At 32.0% G+C, this 18,420-nt stretch overlaps 1 protein-coding gene across 1 annotated transcript; it reads right to left on the bottom strand.

The window, feature by feature from the left end:
- Window positions 1–4,629: 4,629 nt before the first annotated feature.
- On the bottom strand, window positions 4,630–16,426 carry LOC129917057 (ubiquitin-conjugating enzyme E2 G1). Its single transcript, XM_055997373.1, has 3 exons — window positions 16,161–16,426; window positions 14,934–15,036; window positions 4,630–5,102 (listed from the first exon to the last, which is right to left on the bottom strand). The coding sequence occupies exons 1-3, from the start codon at window positions 16,204–16,206 to the stop codon at window positions 4,745–4,747; spliced, it is 507 nt and encodes a 168-aa protein (XP_055853348.1). The 5' UTR covers window positions 16,207–16,426; the 3' UTR covers window positions 4,630–4,744.
- Window positions 16,427–18,420: the final 1,994 nt, after the last annotated feature.

Here is an 18,420-nt window from a genome sequence, read left to right as displayed (position 1 = left end):
CTTCTATAATTTTGCTAAGTCTCTTCAGAAGCAGTTTTTCAAAAACTTTTGCCATAATTGGTATAAGCGATATTGGTCTGTAAGACGTCACTTCTGTAGGTGGCTTACCTTGCTTGGGTATGACAATAACTTCAGCAATTTTCCAATGGTGTGGGACATACCGTTGCTTAAGGCATGCATTTATTATATATTGGAGTTTTATGAAGGCTTTCAAAGGCATTTCTTTCATAACCTGAGCAGTAATAAGATCGTAACCTGGTGATTTTTTATTTGATAGTTGATGTAAACACATACTTTTTATTTCTTTTAATCTTACAATTGGTATTTCACTTTCATCTATCTTATCAACAAGCTGTAAGCTATTTTCAGCCGCGTTTGTTGGGTATGGCTTAAAAACATTCGCAAGATGCTCCGCGACAAGGTTAGCTTTTTCTTTTGGGTTACCGATCCATTTCCCATCTTGAGATTTCAAGGGGGAGTTTAGTAACTGCGGTCTTTTCAGGCGCTTGGCTGCTTTCCATAGCGAAAAATCGGTTGAAGCATCAGTCATAGGTACTGACGTTTATTTTTTACTTTTTATTATACAATTTTATAGAATTTTAAAGAAAAATACTTCAAAACTATAGCTGCGTTCCTTTGGAAATATTTATCTACTTTTTAGTACTTAAAACTACTTTGATCTACTTTGCTATACTGAAAAAGTAGTTCAAAGCAGCTTTAAGTACTAAAAAGTAGATAAATATTTCCAAAGGAACGCAGCTTATGAGTATCTTAAACCAAAATGGAATAGACGAAAATTGAATGAAAAATATAAAAAAGTTGTAACAGGTTGATTTTTGGTACACAGTTGATATTTGGATGATTTACAATCTGTGAAAAGTGCTGAAGTTTCATGCGTCCGCTATTCCCATAATAAGGGGTCAAAGGACAGGGACACAATTTTTTTTTAAATTAAAAACTTTTGTTTTTAGCTCCTCAAAAACTGATAGGGGGCATATTCATAGGGCCATTTTTTCACTCGGAGTTGAACATAACTTGAGAATTTTTATCCTCAACTTCCGAATTCGGTTTTATTCGCTCCAAGTTGACGTTTTCAACTTTCGATTTTAAACTCGAGAGTTGATCAACTTCCAGTTTTCTCAACTTCACTAAAAAGTAGAAGTTTGCCGACCAAACATGAAAGTTGCTTCAAGTTGAGCAATAGTGAAAAAAATGGCGCATAGTCGTTTTTAGACTCCAGTTTATCTTAACTGGGGTTTATCCAATGTTATTTGTATAGGATAAACTCAAGTCTTTCTTAGAAGCAGCTTAGACATGAATATGGCCCATAATCTTTAAGTAAATATATTCGATTATTTGCCGAGAGTCCCAGAAGAATGTATTTCATTTTTAACGAAAAAAGTGTGGAGTTGTGGAAATATCTTACATTTTTTGGTAAAAAATAAATTAAATGTCTTATAAATTATAACTCTCTTTGGTACATAATGTTTATTTTCCTAGGTTACGTTCAGTTAAATTACAATTCATGGGATCAATATATCGTGCGCAAAACCTCAAAACCACGAATCTACAAAATTGTGGTTTTGAGAAAAACGGCTTCAAAGTTTTGGAAACTCATGCAATCTTATGGAACGGAAATTAATAGTTTAAGCTTCTAGGCAACAGATGGAGGATTGGGATCGACGCAGTGAATAGAGGTTCCGATAAAATGACGCATTAAAGTGAAAATGCCCAAAAAAGCAGATTCGCGATTTTGGCGTTGTGCCGTACATAAATGGTTTATTCAAATTACATAAAATAATCTTACCTGGAAACATCCATTTCAAAATCTTAACTGAAATCCGATGACCAAAACACAAATTCCATTTTTTACTTTTTCTTGACTTAATTTGTAACATTTCCGTATTGAAGATTAAAGAAAATTGGTAAAAGAAATAATCCTAAACCTTTCACAATATTGAACTTATTATAAAACAAAAAATAGGAACATTTAAATGGAGAATATTTCAAATTAAAATTTCGTTACACAAACAACGTTAAAAATGAAAAATTGATAATATACAAATATAATATTTGTTTTAATTGCTTGCTTGCCTATTTTTGTTAAAGCTCCTAAAATAAAATGAGTAGGTAAAGCGTAGTGTTTTTACTATCCCAAAATTTAAACGCAATACAGATCCAAACGTATCGGATCTTAGAAAAGCTAATAGATCGTTTTCTTTGAACCAATTGTTAAACAAATACACATTTATGTAAATAATAAAAAACGAATGCACAAACGATTGTAAATAGCTTGCTTTTGTAGTAAGTTTAAATAACCTTTTTAGCCGTGTTTTATTAGTAACTCATTGTTTAGCTCAGTGAAACTTTGCAAGGGAAAAAGAACTAAGCAAAGCATAAACAAAATTATTCGTTTGTATTTTAAATTTTTTACCCTTTAACAACAAAGGATTATTAATAATAAATAAGAACAATCGTTTGTCTTTGTTGTTTACAGAATAAGATGTTGACTTAGTAAAATGTTTACCACAAAAACCGGTTTTTATAATATGCATAGGAACTAAGGCCGTGTGTGAATTGCGTTAGATAGTTAACCCCGTGTAAAATTTTTGACGCTATTAAGGTGAATAAAAAAATTTCAGCTGTATGGCTTATTGTTTAATATTTTTCTCTGCCTCTTTTCTGCCATGATACTCTTTTTTAATAAAAAAAAAAAAAACAAAACAAAATCTTTTGCAAAAAAAATTTAACCTAAATTTAACCAGGTCCCAGAGCCCATTAAATTTTTAACAGCTGAACATTTTTTATTCACCTCAATAGTGCCACGGGGTTGACTTTTTAACGCAATTCACACACGGCCTAAGTATATGTATTTAAAAAAAAATCAGGATTCAGTACCCTGAAAACAACGCAAGGATTCATATAAGAATCCTCTAAACCCTGAATGAAGAGCATAAGGGTTTATTTGACGTTACCCACATTGCACAAATTCTAATGCATAAATTTTCATTAAGAAAAATGTATCTCCAGCTCGAAGAATATGGTGGACGGATACAAAAAATCCAGAATTCCTTTTGTTTCGAAAACTTTCTCAAAAAAATCAATCACAAAATCCGTTCGTAATGCCAATTTGTATGAAATTTTCCATTACGACCGTTTCCAATTATCTGCAAACAAAACTTAACGAAAGAAAGAACTGACTTTTACCTGGTCCGAATTACGGTAAATGATTTCTATCTCTTTCTATGATTTCCATATTCTCAAATGCAAATTGGAAGTTCTCCAAAAATCGTTGCATATAACTCGAATACAATGGGTTTTCCGATGTAACATCTTTCGGAATGCAATCCTTGATAAGGCAGACTGTAGTGAAAAACTCCTTCGGTCAATATGGTAGTTGGTAGTCACTTTCGGAAAACAAGTGCTTTTAACGTATGTACATACAGTGGCGACAAAATAAATAGCACATGTACCCTAAAATTTCTAAAATGAACGTTTTTCGCACTTTTTTCCCACAAAGAGCTGTTTTATTAATGAGGAAGTAAGAACACAGATATATTTGATTTATTAAAAAAGAAATTAAGTACATTGAATTCTTTAACAAAAAATAACAACAAATCATTAATACAATTCAAGTTTTTCCTAGGACAAAATAAATAGCACACTTCCTAAAAACAAAAACAAATTAACAAAAAATTTTAATTAAAAGAAAATAAGTAGTATTTGTTTGGAAAATAACTAGTATTTGTTTGCGAACCCTTATTGTTTTTGAATCACAGCATAAAACCGGCGGTAAATAGACGAAACAAGACTCCGAAATCGTTCAACAGGTACCGAGTACCAAGGTCATCGAAATTCCTGCCGAAGTTTGTCTAAATTTGAGGTATCAGATCTACTTATCGATTTTTCCGCGTCACTCTACAAGTTATAAATAGGATTCAGATCTGGGGACTGGCCTGGCAATTCCATAACACCGATTTTTTGTGCGGATAGCCATTGTTTCACAGATTTAGTCTTATGTTTTCAATCGTTATCCTGTTCAAATGCGCTGAAATGGGAGGCATTTCATTTTCAGTAAACGGTAGAATAGTGTCCCTTAGGATTTCCTTGTATTTCAGTGGTCCATAATACCCTCCATCCGATTAAGTGGCCCCACACCATGCCAAGAAAAACATCCCCAAACAAGAATACTAGCCCCACCATCCTTAACAGTCTTTATGATATACTGCGGGTCCCATTTCAATTGCCCCACGCGTTGAATTTCCATATGGGACTTTTGAAAATGCCTCTTAGGCCCCATATGGGTATTGCAATTTTTGTATTCACTGCGGTTTGATATCTAAGGTTTATTTTGATTCAGGAAAAAGAAAAACTCAGCTATTGAAATTGAAAACTATGAATAAAATTTAAAGAAAACATGGCAAGAAATGCAAAAGTATTTTGTATTGTTTATTTTATTTTGTTTTTATTTAATTTAGGAAATTTTTGTTTGTTGGATATAAATTTTATTTTGTTTGATTTTGTTTTGTTTTATTTTGTTTTAATATTTATAAATTTACGAATCTTCTCAATTGCGTATTGGCTGGTTTTAAGCAAAACAATGCATAATAGTACTTTTTTGTTGGTTGGTTTTTGTTGTTGTTTTATCATTTACGTTTTTGTTTGTTTACAATTTCTTTAATAAAGTAAACAGCAAAAAATCAGTTAAATAATTTCTTTTAAATTTATATAGATACAAAAAATTCTACGAGCATTCCTCTTGACTTTTTCGGACACAACGAGCTACTTTACGTTTAAATTCTGGATAAGACTCTCTCCATTCCTTGGCTGCATCAACATTGGCCGGTGACTCATCGTTGGGGTCGGCTAGCATTGATATCACCGATATCAAAATTGTTTCCACCGTGTGTACGGGCAGCCAGCGTTCCGATGCCTTTTCATAACCCCATTTATCATCACCGGGCTCGTGAAGAATACTAATGCAAACATCACCGTTCTTTTCAATATTTGGATGCCAGATCTCTGTGACGAACTTCATACGTGGTGGCCTTAGTGGATATTCTTTAGGGAAATGCAGATGAGCTTTGAAGAAACCTCCTTCACTGAAATTGAAAAATCATAAAAATTCATTAGAAAATAGATTTAAAAATGTTAAAGTTGTTTAATATAGACAAAATATTTTTAAAAAATGATGTAGATGAAAACATTAGACTAGTCTAGCTTATACGAAAATATTCAGCCCCACCGTGAGTTTTACTTGACATGTTTCACCCGAAGGGAATATGAATTTTCCGGTAAACTTGTTTCTTGTTCGGCACCAAAATTTAAGTGAGAGAAGAGCTCTATGGACTACATCGCATATTACTTTAACAAAAAAAAAAGGTTAAAAATACCGGAAGATATCCCAACGTGAACAACTTTTCGCCCGGAACTCACAAAGGGGAATAGTAAAATTAGATTTTTAAGGGTGGAATCTTGTTCAATTGAAACTCACGATAAGGCTTAGTAATTTAATGCTTAATTTTTAAACTAAAAAATAATAAACATTAACATCGTAAATGTTATTTTATACTTTAATGAAACGCAAAGATTATACCGATTTTGTGTTCATATCCTCAGTTCTCCAAAAACCTGCCTCGATCACGAATTATATTGACTCTTCGCATCTCCTCATTAACAAGGGAATCAACGCATGATAAGCTATTGGTGATGCATGTGGTCTTTACCAGGCATGTTGAAAATTGATATCCCAATTTGATGTCATATGAAATTATTTTATTTGTTCTTATAATCTTTAAGCTTTTTTTAAGAACTCATAAAGCCCTAATCGGCTCATATGATTTATAGTAGTTGGCAGTCTTATTGCACTTTTTTTGTTCGTTCTGCAGCCATAATACAACAATATAATAGTCAACTATCACAAATCTCAAGGTCCGATTCCAAATCTGATGCTCTCTGAATAAGTTTTAAGAGTGTGATAGCTAGGAGCACAGATTTTGCTTACATTTGTTGATAAGTGACCGATATTATATTGTTTGTACAAGTCCTTAAAGTTCCCATAACCGATGTCATCATCGATCACAGCAAAGCATATAAAAAACTTAACTTAAGTTAACTTAAGTTGCTTAATTTTGGGGTCGGGTGTGATATTAATAAATATACCAAGTGCTTTGCAAAACAGTTCAATAAAGCGATTTATTTAAAGCGAAAGAGAAGTAAAATTTCAAAATTTAGCATGATTCCTATTTAATTTGTTTTCGTTGTTAATTCGGCCGTCATGGGAAATACATTCATTGTGTCTTATTGGCAAGAAGATGAGCTTAAATTTAAAAGCCGAATAATAAGACCCGCTAAACTCTCGTTGTAGAGAGCGAAGGAAGTATTGGTATTGTAGATGCTTGCGTCACCGGAATTGGGAGGGAGGACGGATCGTGCCCATGAAACTTATATCGTTTTCGTTTGGTTTCACTCAAGGATTAACTCATTCTGAAATTCAATGAAACAGTTTAAATCTCTTCCACTCAATTCTTTAAATTTTGTATCTCTGTTGGTAAATAACCAAATAATAATTATTAATATATTTCTCTCAGGGACACTGCGTGATTATGCGGTTCCATCGTGGTTTATTTTTGACATTTATAGAAATTGAATTTTGGAACTGAGTTAGGTTTCCGACGCGCTTTCTTTCGAATGTACGATCATCGACTATCATATTTTCAAAACTGTAAAGATGTACTTTTAAAGTTGAACCCTAAGTAAAATTGTTCTTAAAGTCTGGCAATCACCCATTATTTAAGTCAGTTAAACTTCAGTTAGGGTTTATTCCATTTCAGACATGGTAACCCTATACAGGGTGTCCCACAGTCACCGCCCCAAACGAAAACCATGGATTCCTGAGGTCATTTTAAGTCGAAAAACTTAAGAGGTAATTTTCTCGTTTTCGTCCCGTTTTCGAGTTACCACAGTTTTTATGATTTTTGTTCTCTTTTCCCTTATCTGGCTTTATCTTTGCCAAACTACGTTTGATTTGAAAAATTTTTTTTACAACCAAACAAGAATTTATTACAGTTTTAGTTTGTCTCAAAACTTTTTTTTCTGCGGACAACCGTTTCTCCACAATTTTGCATCAAACACAATTTTCCTCGTTTTTTAAGTTGTTTTTTACACTTTCATATCATTTAAGTCAAAAAAACACGTTAATGAGTATTAACTTTTTGTGCTTTTTATTAAAGCCCAGTTTATTTTCATAAAAAAAATAAGTTTTATTTCATAAAAAAGGCTACTGAAATTAATTAAAAAAAAATAAACAATCTGAGTGAATTAAAAAAAAATAATTTTTAAATAAAAAATTAATTTAAATGAATTAAAAACTTTTTCTGAGCTATTGTGGTTAAGAAAAGAACAAATAAATAAAGCTCAGAAAAAGTTTTAATTCATTTAAATAAATTTTGTATTTAAAAATTATTTTTTTTTTTAATTCACTCAGTTTGTTTATTTTTTTTAATTAATTTCAGTAGCCTTTTTTATGAAATAAAACTTATTTTTTTTTATGAAAATAAACTGGGCTTTAATAAAAAGCACAAAAAGTTAATACTCATTAACGTGTTTTTTTGACTTAAATGATATGAAAGTGTAAAAAACAACTTAAAAAACGAGGAAAATTGTGTTTGATGCAAAATTGTGGAGAAACGGTTGTCTGCAGAAAAAAAAGTTTTGAGACAAACTAAAACTGTAATAAATTCTTGATTGGTTGTAAAAAAAATTTTTCAAATCAAACGTAGTTTGGCAAAGATAAAGCTAGATAAGGGAAAAGAGAACAAAAATCATAAAAACCGTGGTAACTCGAAAATGGGACGAAAACGAGAAAATTACCTCTTAAGTTTTTCGACTTAAAATGACCTCAGGAATCCATGGTTTTCGTTTGGGGCGGTGACTGTGGGACACCCTGTATATTCGAAACCAGTAAACTCAGACCTTTCATTTGGTACTAAATTGAACAATTAACTGGACGGGCTACGTCATTGTCGAAAAATACGCACCTAGAAAGAAGGCTGCCAAGCACTTCGGTCTACTTTTAGATAGGCAACCCTAACTATATCGCTCTATCTCGTCCAGCTCTTTGATTTGCAACTAGAGTCAGCCATTAACTGGATGGACTAAGTCGTGGTAAAATAAAAAACGCACCTGAAGTGCTCCGTTTTAGACGCCTTCGGCCCAAATAGACCGATAGGCAACCCTGTGGCATTATCTTTCACTAGAGTAGCGCTAACGATAAAGTGGTATTTAAGCCATTGAGGGGATGAGCTAAGTGATCCGATGGGCGCCTCTACGCCTATTATACACTGGATAGTGGATTCATACAAAAATTTTGATCCGATTTAAAATTTACATTTATCACTTTTCGTCCGACCTTTTTTTCACTCTATATTAAATGAGAAATAAGGAAAGATTCCAACGACACTTTATTTTTCGAGAGTCGACAGAATCTTACTCTCTTTCTCTTTATACATAGAGAAAGAAAAGTAGTCGAACGAATATGTCAAATTCAATTTGCCTAAAAAATGATATTTTAAGTGGGCAAACCGCTTATCAGTGCATTATAGAGATCAGTGCGGTTCGATGGTAGGACGGACATTTAAGTCAATTTGAACAACATTTTTGTCCGACAGACATACAACCATTTTTTTTTCACTTGAAAGAAGAGGTACAAGAATAATAGAAAACTAGCGGCCTAATAATGACAGTCGGTCTATCCGGAAAGTTAGTTGCAAGCTTAAACGGTAACGACGATCACACAAACCAGAGATTAGAGAATCAACTCGTTAATGTATTTGATTGACTATGTAATTCTAGCTTCTGTGTATTTCCTACTTTATTTAAAATCTATGCCAAGTAAAAAAATGTCTTTATTATTTTAACTCAGTAATTAAGACCCGTTTGTTGAATCGAAACTTAAGCATTTAAGTTCTACATAAATCCTTGGGTGGAATCGGGTAAGGTGATTTTTGATTGTTGAAAGTCATTTTACAAAAGATTGGTCTGCGTAAGGTTATTGTCAAATTTGATAGTCAAACTTTTTTTATTTTTTCGTGTGACAGCTACTTTTTTGTCATTTTCATGTCAAAGCGTTTCATGTTTTCTTTAATTGTCTAGAAAAATGAATGTTTTTGTGCCTGTGCAACTGTTTTTATGGAGAGAAAATGAAAATTATAATTATAACCGCAGCGTCCGACTTTTAATTTTAACGTGCGCCTTTCCTATAACATTCTTTGGGATTCCCGCAAATTTATGCTAGTAGCAGAAAAGGATTTGGCCAAATCCGGATTCTGCTCCATGAACTCCGTCATCAATTTCATTTGCGTTTTGTTGGCGTGTGTCCTATTTATGACAATTATTATAATTTTGTAATTATACTAAATTCACAAAAATATTTACTTAATCTTTTCAAAAACTTATCAACAAAAAACTTTTGCCGGCAAAACAAAAAATAAACAAAAACTTACAACGAAACACACGAAGGAAATAAAATACAATATGAGAAAAAATTGAGGCACCTCAATTGCATTTTTTTTATATGCAATTTGACATTAAATGTTCTATATTTATCTTTCAAAACGTATTCTTTTTGACATAACAAGTGTTTGGATGTCGAATATAAATTTTAAACATTTTATTCAAAAATGGCAATGCTACTTATCATTCAAAGTGATTTTAAAAACGTTTTTTGATCATCTTACGCAGACGTAAAATTTTATTGACATTTTAAGCAGAGGAAAAAGTAGAGAAAAAAGGTTATGTTCAACATAAATTATTTAAGTTTCGATTCAGCAAATGGCCCTAACTCATTCAACAACAACAAACGATTCCTTTTATTTATTTTGTAGTAATTATAGTCTAATAGTACAGGAAAGTTAGTAAAAAAACAGGCATTTTGTGGAACGAAATACAGGACGGCTGAATTTTTCAAATCTGAAAGAGGGGTATTAGAAAAGCTTAAGTCCTGGTTTTCGGGACGCTATCCATCTGGCGAAATCCGCCATTTTGAAAAACGCGAATTGCTCTATATCTCAAAAACTATGGGTCTTATACAAATGATTATATGATCAAAGTTATTGGAAATTTAATTATCTTTTTCTTTGTAGTACATTATTTTTCTGAGCGGGCAATAGTTTTGAGGTTATGTTGATTTAATTTATTTTTTTTTCGGTTTTTTTAAGATTTTATCATTCCCGGTATTAGTTACATAATTTTTTAAACTGTAAAATTTATGGACCATCAAGTTTTTAATAATTTGGTATATTTTTGAAAGTCCTTCGATGTATAAATTGAAAGTTATTGATCTGAAAACTGTAATCTAAGTGCAGGAAAGTTAGTAAAAAAAACAGGCATTTTGTTGAACGATATACACGACGGCTGATTTTTTCAAATCTGAAAGAAGGGTTTTAAAAAAAACTTAAGCCCTGGTTTTCGGGACGCCAACCACCTGGCGAAATCCACCATTTTGAAAAACGTGAATTGGTCCATATCTACTACACTATTGGCTTGAACGAATAAGTTACTTAACCAAAGTTGTAGGTAATATAAATATAATTCCTTGTATGTACATTCTTTGTTTTTCAGCGAGGACAACACATTTGAGGTTATGTTGTTTTATTTTTTTATTTTTTCGTTTTTTTTTTTTAATTTTTCTCAGTCTCTATGATAGAATAAAAGTTGGATGTTTGACTTAAAACAAAATATGTGTACCACAATATTGTAAGTCATACCATTACCCACCTAAATACATAAATCCCTCTCATATCATATTTTTCTTGTTTTTACAGAACGTACACGATTTAGCCTTTTTTCATACCTTATGCAAAAACATATTAGTGGGTATATTTTTTGAAAATATTGAGAGAGATTGCTCTTAAAGTTTCGTATCTTTGGTTTTAAAAGTCATATAATCTTCAAAAGTATACCAAATTAATGGAAATTTGATGTTCTACAACTTTAATGGTGCTTATGTTTCTATCATAGAGACTGAGAAAAATTAAATATAAAAACCGAAAAAATAAAACAACATAACCTCAAAAGCGTTGTCCTCGCTGAAAAACAGTGCATGCACAAGAAAAGATATTTATATTACCTACAACTTTGGTTAAGTAACTTATTCGGTCAAGCCAATAGTGTAGTAGATATGGACCAATTCACGTTTTTCAAAATGGTGGATTTCGCCAGGTGGTTGGCGTCCCGAAAACCAGGGCTTAAGTTTTTTTAATACCCTTCTTTCAGATTTGAAAAAATCAGCCGTCCTGTATTTCGTTATACAAAATGCCTGTTTTATTACTAACTTTCCTGCACTTAGATTATAGTTTTGATATCAATAACTTTCGACTTATACATTGCACGACTTTCAAAAATATAAAAAATTATTGGAAATTTGATGGTCTATAACTTTTACTGTTTAAAAAATTATGTAACTGATACCAGGAATGATAAAATCTTAAAAAAACCGAAAAAAAATAAATTAAATCAACATAACCTCAAAACTATTGCCCGCTCAGAAAAATAATGTACTACAAGGAAAAAGATAATTAAATTTACAATAACTTTGGTCAGACAACCATTTTTATAGGACCCATAGTTTTGGAGATATAGAGCGATTCGCGTTTTCCAAAATGGCGGATTTCGCCAGGGGGGTGGCGTCCCGAAAACCAGGACTTAAGCTTTTCTAATACCCCTCTTTCAGATTTGAAAAATTCAGCCGTCCTGTATTTCGTTCCACGAAAAAGTCTATCTTTCCAGTACTATAAGAGCCCAGAGCACATTTTGGGAGTTTTTGGATCACCGAAAATGGGTCATATGTATGTGTAGGTAATAGCGTCCTGATGAAGAATTCGAAAGTCTGGCAGGTTTATTTCACGGCATTCTATGGTTTATGGGGAGTTGAAAAATGCATTTTTTCCGATTTTTGTGTCGAGTACATAACCACTTAAATTCATATAGAGCCGATAAAGGGCGATACCTTGATTGCAAAAAGTTCGGTCCCAGACGTTTTATTCGCGGCATTACCCTTGCCAGACGTCCTTTAAGAGTCGCGAAATAGCGATTTTCATACAAAAGTCAGAATATTATTTTTTGCAAGATATATAACCGTCTGGTGGTACCTCTTAAAAAATTACCACTACCCATTGATAGAAAATAAATTAGTGCCAGACGTTTAAATCACGACATTACCCCCACCAGACGTCCTTAAAGAGTCGCGAAATAGCGATTTTCATACAAAAGTCAGAATATTATTTTTTGCAAGATGTATAACCGTCTGGTGGTACCTCTTAAAAAATTAACACTACCCATTGATAAAAAAAAAATTAGTGCCAGACGTTTAAATCACGGCATTACCCCCACCAGACGTCATTGAAGAATCCCGAAATAGCGGTTTTCATACAAAAGTCAGAATATTATTTTTTGAAAGATGTATAACCGTCTAGTGGTACCTCTTAAAAAATTACCACTACCCATTGATAAAAAAAAATTAGTGCCAGACGTTTAAATCACGGCATTACCCCCACCAGACGTCATTGAAGAGTCCCGAAATAGCGGTTTTCATACAAAAGTCAGAATATTATTTTTTGCAAGATATATAACCGTCTGGTGGTAACTCTTAAAAATTACCACTACCCATTGATAGAAAATAAATTAGTGCCAGGCGTTTAAATCACGGCATTACCCCCACCAGACGTCCTTGAAGAGTCCCGAAACAGCGATTTTCATACAAAAGTCGCTATTTCGGAACTCTTCAAGGACGTCTGGTGGGGGTAATGCCGTGCCTAAAACGTCTGGCACCAATTTATTTTTTATCTGGAGGTAGTGGTAGTTTTTTAAGAGTTACCACCAGACGGTTATATATCCTACAAAAAATAATATTCTGACTTTTGTATAAAAATCGCTATTTCGCGAATCTTCAAGGACGTCTGGTGGGGGTAATGCCGTGATTTAAACGTCTGGCACTAATTTTGTTTTTATCAATGGGTAGTGGTAATTTTTTAAGAGGTACCACCAGACGGTTATACATCTTTCAAAAAATAATATTCTGACTTTTTTATGAAAACCGCTATTTCGGGACTCTTCAATGACGTCTGGTGGGGGTAATGTCGTGATTTAAACGTCTGGCACTAATTTTTTTTTTTATCAATGGGTAGTGGTAATTTTTTAAGAGGTACCACCAGACGGTTATATATCTTGCAAAAAATAATATTCTGACTTTTGTATGAAAATCGCTATTTCGCGAATCTTCAAGGACGTCTGGCAAGGGTAATGCCGCGAATAAAACGTCTGGGACCGAACTTTTTGCAATCAAGGTATCGCCCTTTATCGGCTCTATATGAATTTAAGTGGTTATATACTCGACACAAAAGTCGGAAAAAATGCATTTTTCAACTCCCCATAAACCATAGAATGCCGTGAAATAAACCTGTCAGACTTTCGAATTCTTCATCAGGACGCTATTACCTACACATACATATGACCCATTTTCGGCTATCCAAAAACTCCCAAAATCTGCTCTGGGCTCTCGGTCTATTATTAATTTTTTGAAGGTTCAAAAATGTATAAGTTCAAAAAAGTTCTCTCTAAACCACAAAAACGATAACTTTTATGTACCTTTAGGAATAATTTATTGTTGAGTTACACGGTTTTTCTAACTAACTAATGCTCATTAAAAAAAAAATCCAAAGTTAATTTTTTCAGACATTTTGAAAAGTTTTACTTGTATTCAACACATTCAACATTGGCCAAGGCTTTGAAGTTTGAAAGATTAATGATTATTTATGTTAAACATAAACTTCTTTAATGTCCACCTTTTAAAAAGAATTTCTACCTATGATAGAAATTCAACCGTCTAAGCACAACTACCTACCTATTATTTTTACAAGTAATCATAACAGCAAAAGAAATAAATTGCACGACTGGGGTCGCACGTACTTGCTCTTATGCTTAAAGTAACTATAATGTTAAAGCTTTTTATTCAAGAAATTTAAAATTCGATATTTTGAAGAAATTTCATAAGTAGTATAAAAAAATTAAATCTGTTTTTATAATTAATAAAACTCCGTTTTAAAATATCTTAAAAAAAGAAACAAATATGCCATTTTATTTCTCGTATAAAAAGGTATTTTTAGAAAAAAAATTTTGAAAATTGTAGGAGCCGTTTTTTTAAAAAATAATTTTTTATATATAAAATTTTTTTAACATTTTTCAAAAAAAAAGTTGGTATGCCATTTTGAAGAAATAATTAATTTACACATAAAAACTAAATTTCAAAATTTTTCATTGATTCGTTTTCAAAAAATTGTTTTTTCAAAAAAAAATTTTGAAATATTTTTTAAAAAACCAAAAATGCGTTTTTTGAAAATTTTCTAAAATTTTAATATTATCTTTACTTACACACTTTTGTATAAAAATTTTCATTTAAATCGGGTTAATTTTGTACGATATATTCAGAAACGAAAAAAAACCGTTCTATGACAGGTACCGTTAATAACGGTACAAAAAATATTTTTTTTATTTAAAAAGTTGGCCCTTATGTGTAGTATTACACACAAAAATTTTAATCAAAATCGTTAGAGCCGTTTTTGAAAAAAATTAACTTTTCTATTTCCGTTATATGGCAGGTACCGTTAGTTTTGGTCATAAAAATAAAATTTCAATTTCCCCTCTAGGGAATCACCAAAAACTGCTAACTACCAAGTTTGAAGAAAATCACTTCACTCGTTTAGGCTGCAGCTCCAGATAGAGACAGACGGACAGACAGACAGAATTGCCGGACCCACTTTTTTGGCATTCTCCATCATCGTAATGTCATGTAAAATTGTTATCTCGAGTTCGATTTTTTTTACGAATCCTAAACTTGCCCTATAGTACCTATATCACAAGTAAAAATAAATACTTACTAAAGTGTGTCCGGTGGACCGATTATAAGAACTTCCCATCGAAATATATCACAGTCATCAATAAGACCAGCTGAGAATCCTTCAACAGGATTCTTATTTAATTCTGAAATAAGAATATAAATAAAAATTACAAATTTTTCATATCAATAGTTTCATCAGTAGAAGTTAGACAGAAACGAGTAGGTACATTATATACGACGTGCATATAGACAAGAGGGTTATTATACCTCTCTTTCGTAAATTTTGACAAAAACAACAACAACAAAACAAAAAAAAAAAAAGGTAAAAAAAGACAAAACAAAAATTAAAGTGATTCACATAATAAAATTCAAGCTGCCGTGCGTCGTCGTTCTCATTGTCGTCTGTTTTATTTTTTTTTTTTTTTTCACCTCGCCTTAAAGAAGAAGTCAACGACTTTAATCGACAGTAAGTCAAAATGCAACCCTCTGACGATATATACATGATTATCTTATACCCAAAAGAAGAAGAAAGCCTGACTGCACTTAATGAACCCGAAAGCAAAAGGAAAAAAAAAAAACAAGAAATTCTTCTTCATTTTGACCAAAAACCAAAAAGGACCCAAACATATTAAATATATGAAAAAAAAAGTAAAAAAAAAAACAAAAAAACAAAAGGATCCGTATGTGAACAACAACACCGCCCCCGTTTGTCCCGGTATTCTTCTTTTTTGGGTTCTTTGTATATGTATATGTACTTTTTTTTGTAAAAACTAAAAAGAACCAAATTCGGAGACAAAAGCCCCACAGTTTTACTTTACACAAAGAAATATCTTCTTCGATCTTTTTTTTTTTTTTTGCTTTAGCACATCTCGAAAAAAGAGATTTATGTTTTGTGTTTTTCATTATCTTAAGATTTCGATTTGAAAATCGATTTTTCCGAAATGGAAAAATGTGCTGTGAGAAATTTCTGGTGTAATTTTGCACGTTTTTTTTGTATTGTACATTTACCAAAATGAATGAGACAACACACAGATTTCGAAATGAAAAGAATTTTAACCTCGAATTTTGTGTTGGTTTCGTTGTCTGCGGCATTTTGGATTTTTTTTTTTTTTTATTCATGTTTATTTCGTTTTCCAAGGCTTCTTGAGGTTGTTTTTTTTCGTGGTTATTTTATTTCTTTGTAATTTTTTCAGTTGACTCAGAGTTTATATATTTTTTTCATATGAAAATAAGAATGATTAATATAAAAAGAAAAAAAAATTCTTACCTCCTAATTGCTTTTTAAGCAAAAGGGATGACTGCAATTCAGACATTTATTATTTATTACGATGCCTGAAGAGGCTGCTACTTGAAAATCGATTACGGGTGGATTTTAATAATTCCACTTGTATTATTTGTTGTAAAATATGCACAGAATACTGAATAATTTTTCTTCTAAAAAAAACACTTTCTAGTTTTTTTTTTGAGTCTTTTATTCTTTTTTTTTTTGTATTAAATGAAGTTCCTCTCAGCAGTAGACACAAAAAAAACGAAAGAGCAAAAACGTCGCCTGTCCGATGCTCAAGTTGATGGAAGAAATTTTTTTAAAGGTTGTGGAGAGATATGATATATTGGCTGGAGAGATTTTAAATCACACACACGCACGCAAACACATCGGCATTAAAATGGATGTGTTCAGCAAAATTAATAATTATGGTGATGAATGTGTTCAGTAAATGTAAATGGGTTAATAATTATAAAGGGGGTTTCACACTTAAGCCAGAACCATAATTGGCGGATGGAGTCAGAAGCTACTGTCAGTTGTTGTTGTTTTCTTTGTATTTTCGACAAGTTTTCATCCGTCGAGTGCGGTTGCGAGCGCTGTTCTCCTCCGTTTTCATCCGACGATCCGACATATTATAGTTCTGGCTTTAGCTGTTCTTTTGTGGCCTGTAAAATCCCTGAAAATAAAACGCAAGGCTAGTTGAATCATTTATTTGCAAAACTTGATAAGTCCATGATTTTTAATTTTTCAGGAGAAGAAAAAAACGTTCTATTTTCTTTTGATATACGTAGCAAAATTTATAAAAAATATATTCTGTAGAACTCTTGTCTAGCTACAAAATACCGTTTCGTTTTTAATTTTTGGAGCGATAGTTCAAATAATAAAAAATAAAAACGCTTTTGGACTTATCATCCCTACTAACAATTTTGCTTCTATAATGCTTTACAGAAGCAACAATTGCATCTGTAAAGCTTTATAGAACCAAAATTGTTTGTCGGGATACTTTGAAAATAAACGGATGTGGAATTAGTTTTAAAATGGATATACAATTTTGCTTTTAGCCCTAGTCTATCAAACAATTGTATTAGAGATTAAAATACAATGTCCGGACTACTCATTTAACTTTAAAGTAGCTTTAAAATTAAGATATTCAATCATTAGTCGAATATATAGCATTTACACAAAAAGAAGCTGTTGTTTATTTTCAAAAGATGATTAGTCCGGGACTTATTCTGTTTTTGATACTAAAAAAATATTTCGCGTAGCTGTAAAATCGGATATAGATGGAGTAGATACTTCATATTTTGAAGACAGACGTGGTTATCCCTGGAGTACAAATTTAGTCAAAAAAACGAATTTTGAAAAAAAGTGGACTTATCATGTTTTGAAAATAAATGATTCAGTTGTGCAAAGGTATGGTTTATTCTAGGTTCATGATTTTTACTCGCTTAAGCCTAATACCGAGCTTAATTTTTCATCGCACCTATAAGAACACTATAAGAGACTCCAAAGAATATTCTAAGAAAAATTATATGAGCGGTTACTGTTTATTTTTACTGTGGACAGTAAGGCAGTTTTACAGATGCGAATAGCACTTTGGGTTCACATTTTAAGCCTAGCTGCGTACTGAATTATTATCCCACTTGATCCATATACATTAATTAACACGTATTACAACAACTTACAGATAAAAAATAAGGTGTGAACCACCTTATTTCTGGTACATTTAACTTTAATTTAAAGTTAAAATAGGGATGACTCCCCAATTAAATGAAATTTACTTTACTTTTCTAGTAAATTTATAGCTTAAGCCTGGTACGCTGCTGGCGCTAAATTTTAGCCAAGATAAAATTCCCATACAAGTTATCGATAACTTGTATGGGATCCATTTTATCTCGGCTAAAAATTTTCGATAATTTGTATGGGAGCTAAAATTTAGCGCGAGCAGCGTACCAGGCTTTATGATTAATACTACGTTTCCACCTACCCTAAATCCGAGATTTAGCTAAGTAGATTTAGCACAAATCTCGAGTTTAATTCTAAATCTCGGATTGAAAGTAGGCTAAATCTGAGATTTAGCGAAGTAGATTTAAAATAAATCTCGAGATTTATTCTAAATCTACTCAGCTAAATCTCGGATTAAGCGTTGGTGGAAACATAGTATAACTTTACAGTAAAGCCTTTTTTTGTATAAATTTCTAATAGAAATTACTAGAAAGTTAGGTACATATTTTACCTTACTATAAGGCTGAAAATGTTGATT

This window comes from Episyrphus balteatus, chromosome 3 (genome assembly GCF_945859705.1).
Source record: "Episyrphus balteatus chromosome 3, idEpiBalt1.1, whole genome shotgun sequence".
NCBI lineage: Eukaryota > Metazoa > Arthropoda > Insecta > Diptera > Syrphidae > Episyrphus > Episyrphus balteatus.
Note: the sequence above shows the minus strand (reverse complement) of the source record. Positions and strands in the feature narration are given on the sequence as shown.